The sequence below is a fragment of the Odocoileus virginianus genome, chromosome 20 (genome assembly GCF_023699985.2).
Source record: "Odocoileus virginianus isolate 20LAN1187 ecotype Illinois chromosome 20, Ovbor_1.2, whole genome shotgun sequence".
Classification (NCBI taxonomy): domain Eukaryota; kingdom Metazoa; phylum Chordata; class Mammalia; order Artiodactyla; family Cervidae; genus Odocoileus; species Odocoileus virginianus.
The window spans coordinates 16,755,400-16,773,609 of NC_069693.1; the positions used below are offsets into that span (position 1 = coordinate 16,755,400).

At 41.1% G+C, this 18,210-nt stretch overlaps 1 protein-coding gene across 7 annotated transcripts in view; it reads right to left on the minus strand.

Moving 5' to 3' along the window:
• The window catches only part of LSM14A (LSM14A mRNA processing body assembly factor), a 53,153-nt gene extending 37,628 nt beyond the window's left edge, over positions 1-15,525 (minus strand). For 3 of the 7 annotated variants that reach the window (XM_020897736.2, XM_020897733.2, XM_020897737.2), the window contains exon 1: positions 15,257-15,523. In XM_020897736.2, coding sequence (XP_020753395.1) covers positions 15,257-15,377 — 121 coding nt within the window. In that variant the 5' untranslated portion in view covers positions 15,378-15,523. Of the gene's footprint in view, positions 1-15,256 lie in introns of all 7 variants that reach the window. The other 4 variants (XM_070450991.1, XM_020897739.2, XM_020897740.2 and 1 more) reach the window with 3 other exon arrangements.
• Positions 15,526-18,210: the final 2,685 nt, after the last annotated feature.

Here is an 18,210-nt window from a genome sequence, read left to right on the forward strand (position 1 = left end):
ATGATTTTTACTTCAACACTCACAGGGACTTCCCTGGCAGTCCTGCACTTCCACTGCAGGGGTGTAGGTTCCATTCCTGGTCTCCCAGGTTGAGGAACTAAGGTCCCATATGCCTTGAGGTGAGGCTAAAAACAAAAACGAAACACACACACACACACCCCTACAAATATAGCGGTAAGAGAATACACAAAATGACAGTAATAGTTGGAATACAATGCTGGAACTAGGAGAAGTTGTCCTCTATCTTCTTAACTTCACGTTGTTACATTGCTTTAGTAAGTATTCTAGTTTTTCTTATTTCCCAAAATAGAAAAGTTCACATTTTAGGCAAACGTTCAAAAGAGTGGGAAGTAGGGAAAGTATTTTTTTGCTGCATAAGTCTTAAAAGAATATAATAAATTCCCCACTTCTGGCTACAAATAGCAAAGATTTATTAATAGAAACACATCCCATGATACTTTTTTAATAAAAAAAGAAATAGGGTCAAAGTTCTGGCAAAATCATTTATCTAAAATATCTCTATCTCTAGATCAAGGCAAACTCAAACATACACTAATGTCAAACTTGGTTCACAGTGTATTAATACCCACATGCATGTATACTCAGTCACTGCATCGTGTCCCTATGGACTGCAGCCTGCCAGACTCCTCTGTCTACGGGATTTCCTAGGCAAGAATACTGGAATGGGATGCCATTTTCCTTTTCCAGGGGATCTTCCCGACACAAGGATAGAACTCACTTCTCCTGCATTAGTAGGCGGGTTCTTTACCACTTAGCCACTGGGGGAAGACCCTTAAAACCCACACATATAGTCAAAGTACACAACAAGAGGGAAAAGCTATAGTGACCACATTCCCAATACAGTATCTCCATTATAAAATACCAAAGCTTTGTTAAGTTTAAATATGATAAATATATCCATAGTTGACCTGCCTCTTGAGGTCAGGAAGCAACAGTTAGAACTGGACATGGAACAACAGACTGGTTCCAAATAGGAAAAGGGGTATGTCAAGACTGTATATTGTCACCCTGCTTATTTAAATTATATGTAGAGTACATCATGAGAAACGCTGGGCTGGAGGAAGCACAGCTGGAATCAAGATTGCCAGGAGAAATATCAATAACCTCAGATATGCAGATGATACCACCCTTATGGCAGAAAGTGAAGAACTAAAGAGCTTCTTGATTAAAGTGAAAGAAGAGAGTGAAAAAGTTGGCTTAAAGCTCAACATTCAGAAAACTAAGATCATAACATCCAGTCCCATCACTTCATGGCAAATAGATGGGGAAACAGTGGCTGACTTTATTTTTCTGGGAGCTCCAAAATCACTGCAGATGGTGACTGCAGCCATGAAATTAAAAGATGCTTGCTCCTTGGAAGGAAAGTTATGACCCACCTAGACAGCATATTAAAAAGCAGAGACATTTCTTTGCCAACAAAGGTCGGCTATGTTGTTTAGTCAAGGCTATGGTTTTTCCAGTAGTCATGTATGGATGTGAGAGTTGGACTAAAACAAAGCTGAGCACCAAAGAATTGATGCTTTTGAACTGTGGTGTTGGAGAAGACTCCTGAGTCCCTTGGACTACAAGGAGATCCAACCAGTCCATCTTAAAGGAGATTAATCCTGGGTGTTCACTGAAGGGACTGATGTTGAAGCTGAAACTCCAATACTTTGGCCACCTGATGCAGACAGCTGACTCATTTGAAAAGACCCTGATACTGGGAAAGATTGAGGGCAGGAGGAGAAGGGGACAACAGAGGATGAGATGGTTGGATGGCATCACTGACACAATGGACATGGGTTTGGGTGGACTCCAGGAGTTGGTGATGGATGGAGGGCCTGGTGTGCTGCAGTTCATGGGGTCGCAAAGAGTCGGATATGACTGAACTGAAATGAAATGTAGTTGGCACCGTCAAAATGACATTAATATTTTCCAAAAGCCTCAACTTTTGGACACAAACTAAAAATTATAAGTTAGGCTCTGATACTGATTGATAAACAAGAAAAACAAGTCTCCTGGATACTAAACTGTTGGAGCAATAAACAAAAAGCTGATTATTCAAGAAATGTCCAAAAGTAAGTTGGGAAACTAAGTTCAAATGGAAATCCATAATAACATTTATGAAGTAGTCGCTTTCTGTCCTCCACCAAAGCTCCTCCCCACACGTGACCTATCCTAAATTTCAGCTTAGATACTACTTATATTCATCATAGTTCTGCAGAGAAACAGAACCAACAGAATGCACATATATAGACACGAGACTTAAGAAATTGGCTCATGTGAAAATCCAAAATGTGCAGAGTAGGCCAGCAGGCTGGAGACCTGGAGAAGAGTTGCAGTTTGAGTCCAAAGGTGGTTTGCTGGTAGAATTCTTTCCTTCTGGCTCAGAAGAGGTCAGTCTTTGTTCTATTAGGACCTTCAACCTGACTGGATGAGGCCCACCCACATCCCACATCATGGGGAAGCATATATGCTTTACTTAGATGCTTTACAATAATTTAAATATTAATCTGGTTTAAAAAAAAAAGCCTTCAGAAACATCCAGAATATCTGACCAAATATCTGGGCACTGTGGCCTGGCCACAGGTGGGCTTCCCTCATGGCTCAAGAGGGTAAAGAATCCGTCCGCAATGCAGGAGACCTGGTTAGATCCCTGGGTTGGGAAGATGCCCTGGAGGAGGGCATGGCAACCCACTCCAGTACTCCTGCCTGGAGAATCCCCATGGACAGAGCAGCCCAGTGGGGTACAGTCCATGGGGTCGCAAAGAGTTGGACATGACTGTGCAACTAAGCACACAGTGGCCCAGGCAAAGTGACATGACACCAGCTACCACACAACCCCCCCAGCAACACTCCCAGGTGCTGCTGACATAGTCTTCCTTTAAAAATCATACAGCCTTCTACCTCTGTATTTAGTGACCTCTTTTAAAACCGAAAGATCTTCAGGACGATTTGTATCCCTGCAATTAACACAAGTAGCTAACACAGTGCCCTGAATAGTGCTGACATTTGAATATTTCTTGAATAAATTTCACAGTGGAAAAAGCTATTAAGTAAGCTATTTCCAAAATTACTGAGCACTGTTTAATACCAAAGGAACTGAATTAAACTACACAATAAACCTACTTAGAATAAAATGGGAAAATGACTATTTACAGCAAAAAGAAATAACAGCTGGACATCAATAGGATGGGAAAACAGAAAGCACAGCACATGGATTAAAAAAAAAAATCCAGCATATAAGCATCAAATAGGGGTTGGGGGGAAATGCTGAAAAGCCACATTTGGGGGCTTCCCTGATGGTCCAGTGGTTATGAATCTGCCTTAGAATGCAAAGGACACCGGTTCAACCCCTGATCCGGGAATATCCCACATGCCATGGAGCAACTAAGCCCATGGGCCCAGAGTCCATGCTCCACAAGAGAGTAGCCTCTGCTCATTGCAACTAGATAAAGTCTGTGTGTAACACAAAGACCCATCACAGCTAAAAAAAGTAAATCTAAAAACAAACAAACAAAAAGCTCCACTTGGTATTTTTATTTTCCTTACATTTATCTTTAAGTACAGTTCTTAGTGCGTATCCAGTATGCTATACAAACTCTTGCTGAAACTATTTGAGATATTACATATTTGGAATAAGCTGTTATATAAGGGTTTAACACAAGGTTTAATTAAATATTAAAGGATCTTCATTTATAAACTATCTCTTCTACAACACAGTACGCACAGACCCTGAGAGCAGGATAGTGCTAAGTAGGCTCCAGATTTTTTTTTTATTTGGGTGAGGAGATTTAAAATATAAGATCCCACAGGGCTGCTCTTTGAATCACATCACAGCTTGTAGCCGCAAGCCTCCACTTTTTGCACACCTTGTACTCTCTGCTTTGGTCCATTCTTCACCCTTATCCACACTTTCTGTTAGGGACTAACACTGCACTAAATAAAACCATCTGTCTCCAGTCTCTGTAATCCCTTCTTGTATGTACTCCAGACTTGTCCTTCCCAACAGAGACTTTACTATTGACCTCTCTGCAGTATTCTCAATCTCTTCAGCGCTGTCACATGCCAGTCACTGGTGACTCTAAGATAACAGAGTTCATGGTCCAGATAACTTTCCTCTCATCTTTTCAAACATATTCTTAAAACCAACTCCTTATCACTTAATTCTAAAAGTGAAAGTAAACTCCTCTTTGACTATAAGGACTCCAAATGATCTTGTCCTTTTCATTAATACATTTCATATCTTCACTCCTTTTCTCCCCTCTTCCTCACAGTTTTGGGGGAAGAAAGATTTCTACATTTCTTTCAGCCCAATGTCACCTTCCATGATTATAGATTTGAGACCTTGCAACTTCACTTGCTTCCTCCCAGTGGATTATTAATATGTGCAGATTTACTCAAGACATACCTTTCTTTGTTCAACCATTAGCACTTCAGACTGAGTACAAGGAAATAATGACTAGACTAAGAATTCAGAAAGAGTGCCATGAAGAGAGAATACTAAAACCAAAAGGCACTTTGATAATTTAGATGGTGATGCAAAACAACAGCAATGGTAATGCAAAACACAAAAATTAGGACTTTTTTGAAGTGGCAAACAGGAGAGATGCCGAAATAGTTCTATAAAGCAAAAGTATGCATCACCAGCTCGATGGACATGGGTTTGGGTGAACTCCAGGAGTTGGTGGTGGACAGGGAGGCCTGGTGTGCTGCAGTTCATGGGGCTGTAAAGAGTCGGACATGACTGAGTGACTGAACTGAATTATTAATACTTATTATTACATATTAACTTACTTATTATTAATACTATTACTAATCCGAGAGAATAAAATATCCTCAATACCATCTTCACTTATCAGTGTCCTTTCCTATAAAATGTCAAGTTCAACCACACATTTTCTGACGAAGGAGACTTTTCAAAAATAATAATCCTTCATGTTATCAACAGTTAATTTGTTAAGTACAAAGGACACAAGGGGGGAAAGATGCTGAAATATAGTCTATAGCGAAAAATAAGAAAGTTTGCTAAGCACAAAAAGAAAACAGAAGATAAACTGCAAACACAGAAGATGCAATATACGGTTTCTGACTAGGGTAATTGGGGAAGGCTTTGAAGGGGTGAGGCTACTCAAGTAGCATCCAGAAGGATAAAGCTGATTCCCTCTTGCTCCTTTCCTAATTTTGGTGGATAGGAATCATTATAGGCACCATCATTCAATATTGTCAGCTCAAATTGTCCCTCACTCACAATTTTTGCACAATGGTGTCAGCATAAACATCCTACAGCTGGACTCTGACAAATCACTTTATTGGCTAAAAACTTTCCAGGGCTCCTTACAACCCACCTGATAGCTCAGTTGGTAAAGAATCCACCTGCAATGCAGGAGACATGGGTTTGATCCCTGGGTTGGGAAGATCCCGTGGAGGAGGGAACAGCTACCCACTCCAGTATTCTGGTCTGGAGAATTCCATGGACTGTATAGTCCGTGGGGTTGCAAAGAGTTAGACACGCCTGAGCAACTTTCACTTTTACTTTACAACCCACCAAGAAAAACTCAGACTTGTTAGCATGCTATTCAAATGACAAACTGAATAAACTAAGATAAATGGAGCAGGGGAAGAAAAATAAAAGGGGAGGGAGGGCTTGAGTGTTTGATACATTTTCATTGGGACTTGAGCCTTCCAGAGCTTTGGTTCTCTTTCCTTTGTGACTTTGTTCTCAATCTGTTGCTTTGTCCAGTTCTTCAGTAGCCATCTAAGGGGTAAGGGAAGAACATTCCAGTCAAGGGCCCAAATCTAAAGGAACTTGGCTGACCTGAAGACCTAAATGATAATTAGTGTGGTCCAACCTTTAAGCAAATTGCATAGTGTTGTGGCTGGTCAGGACAAGAGTCTGGGACTTTGCGTGTTCACTTTCCTGATGGACTGCAAAACTCCCCATGACCTAGGATTGGACACTTCTTCCTAGACATCCCCTTCCTGTGGCTAACTGTGACTATCTGTCAGGCCCTACCTTAGCTGCTGGGTCCTCAAGAACCTTGTCTCTGTGGCTCTTTGATTTCCTAGCATATAGCATAGGGTCTAACATGTAGTTATAAAAGGAGCTCGGCAATTCTCCTGATTGGATATGGTAAGCTCCAGGCACGTGCAAGCTTCCCTTATGCCCCCTGTGCTCCATGCTGTCTTTGGCGTGGTAGGTACCTCTGCTCCTAAATGTGCTGAGGTTTCTCCAGAATCTCATTTACCCTCACCAGAGTACCAGGATCAGAGAGAAGTAGCTATCCAGACGTGGGAAATGCCAAAGGGGCTTTGGAAATCTGATCACTGTTGAAACAAATTTCAAGTTAATCTTCCAGTTCTGACTTCTATCTTCACCCAATTACTATAGTCCTTGTTTTCATTACATATGATGATGCCAATTCCTAAGACTTAGTTTGGGTGCAAATCAGGTTTACTTCTTGGCTTTACCCACTGCCTCCTTAGTCTGCAGCTAAATTCTGCTAAGAAAATATTTAAACTCAAAAGACAAAAACTTTTTTTTCACCCTTCAAAATTTTGTTGCTGTTATCCCCTTTCCAAATCTACTTTGTCTTTTATGGGTTTACGTGTTTTAAAAAATGCTTTCTCATGTAGTTTTAGTTAAGACTTATAAACAGGAAGAAAAAGGAAAAGCATGTCCAATTTGCAGTCTAAATTTAGCCTCAACCCTCTAAGCTGCTTTGTTGGGTAGTCTTCCTTATGGTTGGTTTTATATTTTAATCTCCAAAGATATAACCAACAGACAGAGATATAAAATATTTAAAAAGCAAATTAATTAAAAATAACTTCATCCAATAGTAGTTAAAAAATAAAACAAAAAACACAGGAGTGAAAGAGAAACTAATCTGAGATTTAGACAAAGAGAGCAAATTTACTAAGGTTAAAGAAACTTGAGTCTTCAGATTTACAAGGCCCACTGAAACCACTCAGGAAAAACACGCTCCAGTGTGGCAACATTTCTAAACTCCAAGAACTTCCAGAGAGAAAAATGAAAATCAAACTGGCATCAGCAACACCAGAATGTTAGAATACAATAATCCAATAATTTTAAATATCCATATGAAAAAACAATCTGAATTCATAACAGCCAGTCAATCAAGCAATCAAGAAAAACACAGGTTCACTAAGAAAATTTGCCACCCACACATCCCTTTTTTTTTTTAATGACAAAGATGCACTTATGCAAAACTGAGGGGAAAAGAACCAACTAAGAAGTCAACGTGGTAAACAAGAAACAGGAACCCCTGCATGTCTCTGAATAGACTGGATAGAGATAATGCAAAGTAGTAAAGTAGCAGAGGTGGTTAAGAAGTAAAATTCTGCATATATCCTGGAATTAGTTGACAAGATCAGAAACATGTACTATGAGAGGAATTTAAGGATGACGCAAAGATTTTTTTATCTTAACCAACTAAAAGAATAAGCTGTCATTTGATTAGAAGGAAAGGACTAGATGAAAAAATAGGTTTGGAACATATTGAATGGGAGGTGCCTAGTAGACATCCTTCCAGGTGGAAATATTAAGGAAGCCAACGGATACACAAATCAGGAGTCTGCAGGAGGGGTGCAGGATGGAGATAATAACCTACAGACAGCATCTGAAGTCATGAAATTCAGAACGAAATCAAGAGAAGAGTGCACATGATAAAACAAGGAAATAATCTGTAAACAACACAAAAGAAAAAAGAGGAAGAGAATAAGAGAGTGAAGATGTGAACTAAGCCCTGGCACCCTCCAACAATGGGAGGATTAGGAGTTGAAGAATCACAAAGGAGACAGTGAGGTCTAAGAGAAAACTAGGATGACATCAAGTGAAAAAATGGTTAGAAGCAGGAGAGATCGATTGTGCAGTATACTGCTGATCAGTCAAGTAGACTGAGGCTAAGAACCAGCCACTGAATTTGGCAACATGGAAATCTTTGGCAACCTTGATACAGACAACTTCTTCAAGGAGTTTTGGTGTAAATGGAAGGAGAGAGATGGGGCAGTAGATAGAAAAGAGTAACTGCATTAAGAATAGCACTGTTTTTGTTGTTGCTGCTGCTGTTTTTAAGATGGGTGAAATAACGGCATATCTGTGAGTAGACAGGAAGGGTCTGGTAGAGAAGGAGAAACTGAATATGCAGGAGAGGCTGTTGGAGCAATGTCCTTGAGTCATCAAGAGGGGATGAAACCTACTGCACAAATGTATGGGTGGCCTTAGGAAAGAACAGTTTATCTAAACAGAAAAGGAGAGGTTTGGGACAGATGCAGGTTACTGGGTACATGTGGGATGAGTTGAGCAAAACTCTCTTCTGTTTACTATTCTCTCCTCAAATAAATAAGAAGCAAGGTTCACAGGCTGAAAGAGAAGATGGGGGCAGAGATGACAGAAGTCTGAGGAAAACAAGGAATGGAATGGTCATGTACAAAACCGGAATGAATGGACTAAGGACATAGAATATATATAATATATGGGAAGTAATCATGACTTCTGGGCTTAGTGAACATAAATGTACAGTGAAACTGGCCAGCATGTCTGTGCTGATATCATCAGGGCTGTGAAGTTTGTACAAGAAAGTGTGGGGGGCGGAGCGGGGGGCAGAGAGGGTTGACAGTATAAGCTCTGTTCTGACTGTAACAACTCCTCATGGAATTAAAACAGGTGGTAAAGCTATAAGGAGAGTGTAGGTCAATGAAAGGTAGTAAGATCAACAGGCTGTAGGCTACAGTAGATCTGAATGACTGATGAAGATGGGTTACCTAGACAAAGATGGAGATAGTGGTTGGAAATAACAATGAGAAAGCTACTCTATTAAGCACTGTAACAAACTAGTTCACTTCTGGTATTATCTCATTTAATTCTGAGAATGCATGTCACTATCCTTACTTAAAATATGAAGTTAAAGCTGAGATTAAATTACTTGTCCAAGGTCACTACTAAGTTTTCCAACTGGCCTTTTAGGTCACATTTGCTTCCAAAAACAAACACTCCACAACACTAGAATAAATCTTTGTGAGTAAAATACTTCACAGCCTAACTCACACTTGATCCATTAAAAATTTTACTTCACTGATATCCAGTTTTTAAAATGGCTAACTAAAGTACTACTTTAAAGTATCAAAGAGAAAATAAAATGCAAATTGCTCCTACAGAGAGCACCTTCTATCATGGAGTAATAAATTCAAGTTAAACCATCTACAGTTACTGCTATTACTACTTTGGCACTGAGTTAAATACAAAACTCTTGCTATGCCACATAGGTAAGATCTCTTTACTCTATTTCTTTTCTTCTACTATTATTTTCTTCAGGCTTTATGTTGTTTTCTTTACTTCCAATTCAGACAGTCATGTCTTGGGACATCACTGATGGTCCAGTGGCTTCCCTGAGTGCCCAATGCAGGCAGACTGGGTTTGACCCCTGGTTAGGGAACTAGATCCTACATGCCACAACTAAAGACCCTGCAGACTGCAAAGAAGACTGAAGATCCTGGTGCAGCCAAATAAAAAAAAAAAAACATTTAAAAAAAAAGAAAGAAAAAGAAAGCCATGGCTTTTCTTACTCTACTGGAAAATGTACAGCTAGTTTCTGGCACCTGACCTGAGACTCTCAGAATTACCAAGAATTTCTGTGGACTATGCAACAACAACAAACTGTTTCCAAGGCTCCAAGTTCTGGCAATCTCACTAAATAGGGCAACCAAAAGAAACTGCAGCATTAAGTTTCACTAGATCTTTGCTGTTCCTAAGTAGTGATTTTGTGAATTGCTAGATTCAGATCCTCAAATCAGAGAGAAGGCAAGAAATCAATAAAGCACTTCACAGGCATTTCATCCAATACAAGCTCTCCCACTCTCTCTGGAGTTTATGACTATGTGGATAATTAACAATCAAGAAGTGAGTAAGCTATGCCAATGGGCAATATAAACCATTACCAACTTACCCACTTTTATATTCCTCCACCAATCACTTCATTCTTTAAGAACAAACTGTTTTAAAAGCAGCTGGCTTATAAAATCATTCTTCCTCACAAAGTCTCTTTTCCTAATTCAATGGCAACATGATTTTCATTTTAAGGGTTTATTAACCAGGTACAGTTAGCTAAAGGGATGTTAGATACGAATTTTACTCACTTTATTCTATTTAGTCTATTTTGGCCACCTGATGCGAAGAACTGACTCATTGGAAAAGACCCTGACGCTGGGAAAAGATTGAAGGCAGGAGAAGGGAACAACAGAGGATGAGATGGGTTGGATGGCATCACCAACTCAATGGACATTAGTCTGAGCAAGCTCCAGGAGTTGGTGATGGATAGGGAACTGGCATGCTGCAGTCCATAGGGTCGCAGAGTCACGACTGAGTGACTGAACTGAACTGAGTCTATTTTACTTAAATACTTTAAAAATCCACATATATAATGCTTAAAAAGATATGTGAGTTTCCTCCAACTTTGAGATTTCCACAATGAGAAACCTTCAAAAGCTGTAAGTATCCTTTCATTTATTCAAATATTTACCAAGGGTCTGCTCTGAGCCTGGCACTATTCCAGCTGCTGAGGACAGAGCAATGAATGAGACAAAACCCATGCCTTTACAAAGCTTCCATTCTGTGGGGAATCTCTTGGTATCCAGGATCTATTATGTGTTTGGGTGTCATATTCACAAATACAAGCGCATATACAATTGGAAGCATCCTACAAACTACTGCTGCACATCATCACTTGCAGTTCCCTCAAACAATCTGAACTGATTCTTCCTTTAAATTGTAAATGAAAATTTTAATTGAGCTTGAGCCATAAGGTGAACAACTCTGTCTCCCCAATAATGTCATTTATATCACGCATGGACTTCCATGGACTTCTGGACTTCTCTGGTGGTACAGTGGATTAGAATCTGCCTGGTTTGGGAAGATTCCACATGTCACAGAGCAACCAAGCCCATATGCCACAATTACTGAGCGTGTGCTCTGGAGCCTGTGAGCTGCAACTACTGAAGCCCATGCACCTCGAGCTTGTGCCCTGCAACAAGAGAAGCCACTGCAATGAGAAGCCCACGCAGTACCGTTCGCAGTACCCAGAGAAAGCCCATGCACAGAAAGACCCAGCACAGCCAAAAGAAAAAAGATTTTATTCTCTTATATTTCCATTCTCCAAAATTTCTTACTGTTGGTGGAGGGAAAATGCTTTATGTTATTTTAATTTTAAAGAGATACAATTGAAAACATGGAATTTGGAGATATCCCCAAGAGACTTCTATAAGATTAATAAACTAAAATGCTAAATAACTTTCATTTATTCATTCATTTAATAAATAACTGTTCATCCCAGGGGCTCAGACTCTATGTGGAGTTGGAAGGTGGAGACAATAAACACATGCAAATAAACAAAGATGATTACGTGTAGGTCATGATCAGTACTAGAAGAAAAAAAATGCAGACCTCTGATAAAGACCTCAAGAAAAAAACAATCCAGATTATCTATTAAAATACTTATACTGACATTAAATTCTTCCTTACTTGCCCTTAAAACTTCCTGACATTGATTTAGAAGATTCCAATGTATCAAAGTTCATCAAACTTATCTCAATTTCACTTTCACAGAACTAAAACTAGTCTGTGAAATCTCTAGCAGAAATAAAAGATAACACCTATTTGGCAGTACCTCTGGCACTGGGCTTTTGATTACATACAGTGGTACCATACAATTTATTATCCAAACTGCAAGAATTTCAAGAGAGAAAAAGGATGTTTTAACAATTTAGCCAAAATAACAGGCACAAACAAGGACTTTCCACCAGGGCAAAACAGGCCATATGGTCATAATTATATACTACATCAAAGAGAGCTAGCCCAAAATATCAAGAGTATTTTATATAGTTTCAGATGGATTTAAATTATAAGTAATATCCAAGTAAAGAACCTAAATTATAATTTGGACCATATAAGTCAAGTGACTTCCTTACTAAATTTAGATTTAAATACCTCACAACATACACAAAATCAATTACAGGGGCATTATAGGCCTAAATGTGAAAAGGCAAAATAGAAAAGTTTTGAAAAGAAGTAAGTCCATGATCCTGGGGTAGGGAAAAGCGCCTTAAAAAAAAAAAGACAAGAAACACTAGTCACAATGGAAGAGTGGTAACATCATTTACGATAAAAGGAATAACTTCTATTCACCAAAAGAAACCATTAAATGGGAAAAGATACTTCCAACAGATACATCCAGTAAATGATTCATATTCTGAATACTGATCTCAAGAAAAACAACAACATGCATCTCAACAGGAAAACGGGCAAAAGATTTCAAAGGCACTTCATGAAAGATGAAATCCAAATGACCAAGATATGAAAAGGTGTTTACCTCACTAGTAATCAGGAAGATTAAAACCAGGTACAAATACATACCCACCAGATTGGATAGAACTAAAATACCTGATACTAACTAAAATACCTGATTGGATAGAACTAAAATACCTGATAAAAGTGGTAGTTACAAGTATTACTGTTGGTGAGAGATGTGGAACTATAATTCATATACTTTACTAATAACAAATAAAAATTAGTAAACAATTTGGAAAAGTTTTTCATCATCTAATAGACATACTCCCCACCATCCTGCAATTCAAAGTACATACCATAAAGAAAATTACATAAAACATGTATCAGTAAACTCAAACACAAAGGCATTGTTCATAATTGCTAAAAACTGTAAACAATTTGAATAGCTTCAGAATATCCAAAGCAACAGGAGAAACAGATAAACAAGTTATATACATGATGGAATACTATGTCACAATAAAAGCCAAAATAAATATATGCAACATGATTCCATTTATATAAAGTTTAAACAGGGACAAACTCTTATCATTCAGAGATGTAACTTAAGTGATAAAACGATCAATGTCAGAATAACATTTCTATCTAGCTTAAGAAGGCAGCAGTTGTTGATGAGAAGATGCAGGGGTGGGAGGCTTGTGGGATGTTGGCAAAGCCTGTCTTTCCCTGGGTGGCAGTTACAAGGACTTTTGTTTAAAAATATTTCATTTTTATCCATGTGTCTTTACAACATGTGTGGTTATATTTCACACTGGGGGTGAGGGGGGGAACCTCTCTCTAAAGGGGAAAAGGATTAACGTCCTAAATAGAATTCTAAGAATGTTAAAGAAATAACTCAATTCGTAGTTTAAAAAGAGTTAGCAAGTATCTCTAAATGCAAATACATACTGTATTCTAAACACACTGCATTCTAAAATCCATGAATAAACTTTTGGTTTCATCCGTTAAGACTGTCACTCTTCATCCAAATTTTGAAAAAGGTGGAATTTCGGATATCAAATTACTTAACAAATCACGTAAATTCTAAAATCTTAACACCAAACTTCCTACTTCTAATTCTGAAATCTGAAATAAGTACCTGGTTGTTTATTGGACAGTTACAAAGCAGTTTTAGATTAGAAACTGCTAAGCAGAATAATATCCACATTTGGTAACTCCAACTTTTGCGAACACAATTCCCAAACCTCTGTTATACATTCAACAACTCAAATTTCTTTAGAAAAAAAAAGAATATATTACGTACGTGGGATTACACATCAAAGCCATAATAAGAACAGACATAAATTAAATCAATGATTAAAAAAAACTTTTCATTGCTATATAGATGTTTTTAGGTTCTTGCATAAAAGGAAGTATTTATAGTTTTTTTTTTTTTAAAGACAAATGAATATATTAGAAATCTTAAACATGCATAGGTTCTTTTCTTTGTAAGGGTTAGAGTAAGGTACCACAGGCAACTCACTGATAAGTCACTAACCTGGCAAGAAATCTTAAAAGCCAGATTGGGCCAAACAATGCTTTAAAAACAAACAAACAAAAAAACTACTAAACCACTTTAATGAGAAATACTGTTTTCAGCTTGTATATGGCTCTCATCAAAAACTTCAGAGGGCCCTTTTCACAATTCCACAAAACCATAAAAATTAAAACCATACAGCTAAATACGCACGCGGGGAGAGGGGGGACAGGTGGGAGAGGAGAGGAAAGAATATTTAGAGAAAATAATTTTAAGACTCCCTACCTAGATAGAAAATTTGTCCCAACAAGAGTGTTTTAAAAAGGATGTACCAGGGAATCCAAAAAGTATCTTTAAATATTTGCGTAATACCGCGAAATGACTCTCTTATCGGTCAAAGACTAATCTTTTTCTTAAAAACAGATTTAGAAAATTTTCTTCCTATCGCCGGACTTTCCTCCTTACCATGCTATTCTTTCTATAACTCTCCCAGATGTGCTGCGAAAATGACCTTAGTTATCTTGCTTCCCTCTCCTACATGTTCCCCAAACTTGTGAGGTTTCTTTTAAGATCAGGAGCTAAAGTTTATTTTCTTCCTGGTTTCCTGGCGGAACAAAAACCCAGACTTGTGAACGGAAACAAAACCCCCAAGACTGGGCGATGGTACGTACTTTGGGGTGGACACCTTCTTCTCCGACTCCAGAGAGCCTCCACGGGGCTCGGTGAGCTCCAACTGACCACTTAGATCTACCCTGGGAACAAGGGACCCGGAAAAAGCTGGCACCCTTCTTCCCACCGGATTTCCAAAAACAAGGCCGAAAGGAGAGCAGCGAACATTTGAAAAGACATGGTTGCACAACAGGTTTGGAGGATTCCGGTTTAACAGGTAAATACCACACAGGAAACAAGTGGGATGTGATCTGCTCCAGGTACCAATGGCATTTCGAGGCCGTCAGCGTCGCAGGGGAAACCCAAAGTTTGGGCACATTACTTAAAGTTCACCTGAGGAATATGGAACGAATTGAAATTAAAAACGCGAGAAAATGGGTGCTGGAAAATCAGCAAATCAGAGCTTTAAACTCAGGCTGGGCGGAAAAATTCTTTGAATACTCAGGCTTTGTTTGATGGTTAAGAAGACAGAACCACCGAATTTCGGAGTTGGAAGACGCGTATCTCCGTGTTCTTCGGCCCGTTCTCGGACTTCAGGGCTGCCCCGCCCGCCCCGGCCGCGGTCCTTAGTCCCCGGATCGAAGGCGGAAGCCTGGGAGCCCCGGCCGCGGCCCGCTCCGGCCCGCGACGCCGGGGCCCGGACCGAGGGAAGGGAGCGGCCCCCTAAGGAGAACGGTGGAGCGGGGAGGGAGCGAGAAGGTCGCGAGCCGAGAGCTCGGCGCAGCCCTGAGCGCTCGGCCCGCCTTCCCACCCCGAGGCCCGCCCCGACATACCTTTGGCGAGAGCTACGGTAGAGTTCTCGGTGTCGATAGTGTAGAGGATGCCCTCGTAGCGGATCTCCGCCTTGGAGATAAGGCTGATCTTGCTGCCGATGTAAGGGGTGCCCCCGCTCATGGCGCCGCCGCCGCCGCCGCTCCCGGCCGCTCGCAGAGAGGCAGATCCCACGCCGCTGTGGCCGCTCCGCTCGCCCACTTGCTCTGTCGGCGCCTACAGCAGCCGCCTCAGACCCAACATGGCGGCGGCGCCGGCTCCGCTACCCTCCCCCAGCCTCCCGCCCTCAAGCCGCGGCGCGGCGGCGGCGGCGGCAGCGGCGGCGGCGCGGGGCATGCTGGACGGGGAGTCCGAGCTCTCGCGAGACTCGTCTGGCTGCCAGTGGCTCAGGGCTCCTTCGCGGCCTCGGAAGTCCTAGCAGTGTGGCTGGCCTGGTGTGTCGCTGTCGTTCCCCGAGGCCTGAGAGGAGATCCAGGGAGAGGCCAGGAGCCTCGGAATGTAAGGATACTGTGGGCTGGCGTGGCGCCGCGCGCGGTCCTCTTGATCTCCGCTGTGGCCTACGCCATTTCCAGACCCTTTGAAACCCGTCCTGAGTCCGGTGTCGTTGCAAAAGCGGATCCCTCTAGCTGGAAAGTTCTAACGTGCGTCGAAGCTCTTGGTGAGCACCTCTGAGACCTGGTCATCTTCCTTTGGAAGCAACTGCGCCCCTCATGGAGCCGTCATTACAGCATCTGTCACCCAGCGAGTCTCCCCTCTACTCCCCTTCGCTGCTCAGACGTGGGATTCTGTCCAAAGCTTTCAAATGGTTCTCATTGCTTTCAGTACCATTTCTCACAGACCGAATCCTACTGTCTGCAGTTTTGTTCAGTTCTGTGAACTCTGAATTCATTTAAGCCATAGCACTGTTAACTTAAAAAAAAAAAAAAGCTCAACCTAAGCGTGAGAATTGTGCTTTCTTCCGGGGGGGGGGGTGGGGGGGGGTGGTTTGCTGAGGACTTAAGTCTGGAGATAGCCTCTTAGCTCTGAGGGACTGCTGGGAAGAAGTAAGGGAGGAGCCAGGATATATAGGAGTTCTTGAAAAACAGCATAACAACAAACCCAGGTAGTTTAACATCAAAAGATTACTCTTAAAGAAAAACCAGACATTTCAAGTTAATGAATTCAACACTTTTCTGTGTATGGGAAGAAGTTAGAGTCTGGGCTCATTGAAATCATTTCTTTAACTTTAGTAAACCTTTTCTCCATTCTGAATTCCCTCAGGGTGCACAGTTGGGGGTGACTACAGTGGCTGATGGCTAAATAGCTGCCAAATCCTTTCTTTACTTATATGTCAGGGGATATCCACAGCATCTTTAGTTGAATGTTTAATTGGCAAGTTTGTGTGTCTGAAGATTTCCTCTCTAAACCTAATCTTGCCACGCAACTGTTCATCCTTGTAATAGTGGGACTTCTCACTCAGACCTGTATCTGTTCTGACTGCAAAATTCTATCCTTTTCAAGTGTAGACTGTATCCTGAATCTGATCATTTCTCACCATCTCCACCTCTGCCCTACAACAAACCATCCAGAATTATTGAAACAGCCTCCTAGAAGGCCCTTCTACCTCTGCTTTTGTCCCCATAATTCTCAACACAGCAGCCAGAGGGATCTTAAGATTGAAGTTAGATTGTATCCTTCCTCTACTCAATACTCCTCTCCCCAGTGAGCTCATGTCACACAGAATGAAAGCTAGCTAGACACCTTACTTTGCCCTATAGAGACGTACATGATTTAGTTCCTTGTTTCCTTGCTTCACCATTCTGTTCTAGCCATCCCCTTTTCACCTCAAACTTGCCCACTTCATTCAGATCTCTACTCAAATGTTGCTTCTGCAGATGAGTCTTTATTGTTCTGTTTGTTTATCATGATACCACCTGAATCACTCTACATGCCCTTGCTCTGCTTTCTTTTGCTTTATAGCTTTTATCTTCCTCTAATTGTTTAGTTGTTCAGTTGTGTCTGATCTTTTGTGTCCCTGTGGACTATAGCTCACCAGGCTCCTCTGTCCATGAAATTTCCCAGGCAAGAATACTGGAGTCAGTTGCCATTTTATTCTTCAGGGGAACCATGTCTCCTGCATTGCAGGTGTATTCTCTACCGCTGAACCACCAGGGAAGTCCCATCTCCCTCTAGTATGTTTAGTTGGGCCTCTCCGTCCCCTTTACTAGAATCTATAAACATTTTGAGATAGGGATGTTATTCCGCTGTTGCTAAGTTGCTTCAGTCGTGTCCGACTGTGCGACACTATAGATGGAAGCCCACCAGGCTCCCCTGTCCCTGGGATTCTCCAGGCAAGAACACTGGAGTGGGTTGCCATTTCCTTCTCCAATGCAGGAAAGTGAAATGTCAAAGTGAAGTCTCTCAGTCATGTCTGACTCTTCGCGACCCTATGGACTGCAGCCTACCAAGCTCCTTCGCCCATGGGATTTTCCGGGCAAGAGTACTGGAGTTGGTTGCCATTGTATTCTCCCGATGTTACTCTGGTCACTACTATATGATCAGAACCTAGAACAGAGCAGCTTTTCAGTAAGTTGGATGAAGGCAGAGCATAGGTAGGATGTCTGGTGAGCTGAGTGAACAAATGGTGAGAAGCCTGGCAGGAAACAGAGAGGGAAGCAGTACAGAAGACTAATGGCTGTGTTGGCTCTGGTTCACAAGAGTTTCAAAGGAATACTATGAAATACCTGCTTCAGTACAAGGTTCATATTAAGGAGCTGAACTCTTACTTCTGTCATTTCCTCCTGCTTCCAGGCCTGGGACCTAGCTTATCTTCCATGCTTCCTGAGTGAGGGCATCCTTTTTCATATATTAACTAATTCCCAAATTTACATCTTCATTCCAGATCTCTTGACTTCCAGGGTCACACTAGTACATACTTACTAGATACAGTTAGTTGGGTGTCCCTCAGGCGCTTCCA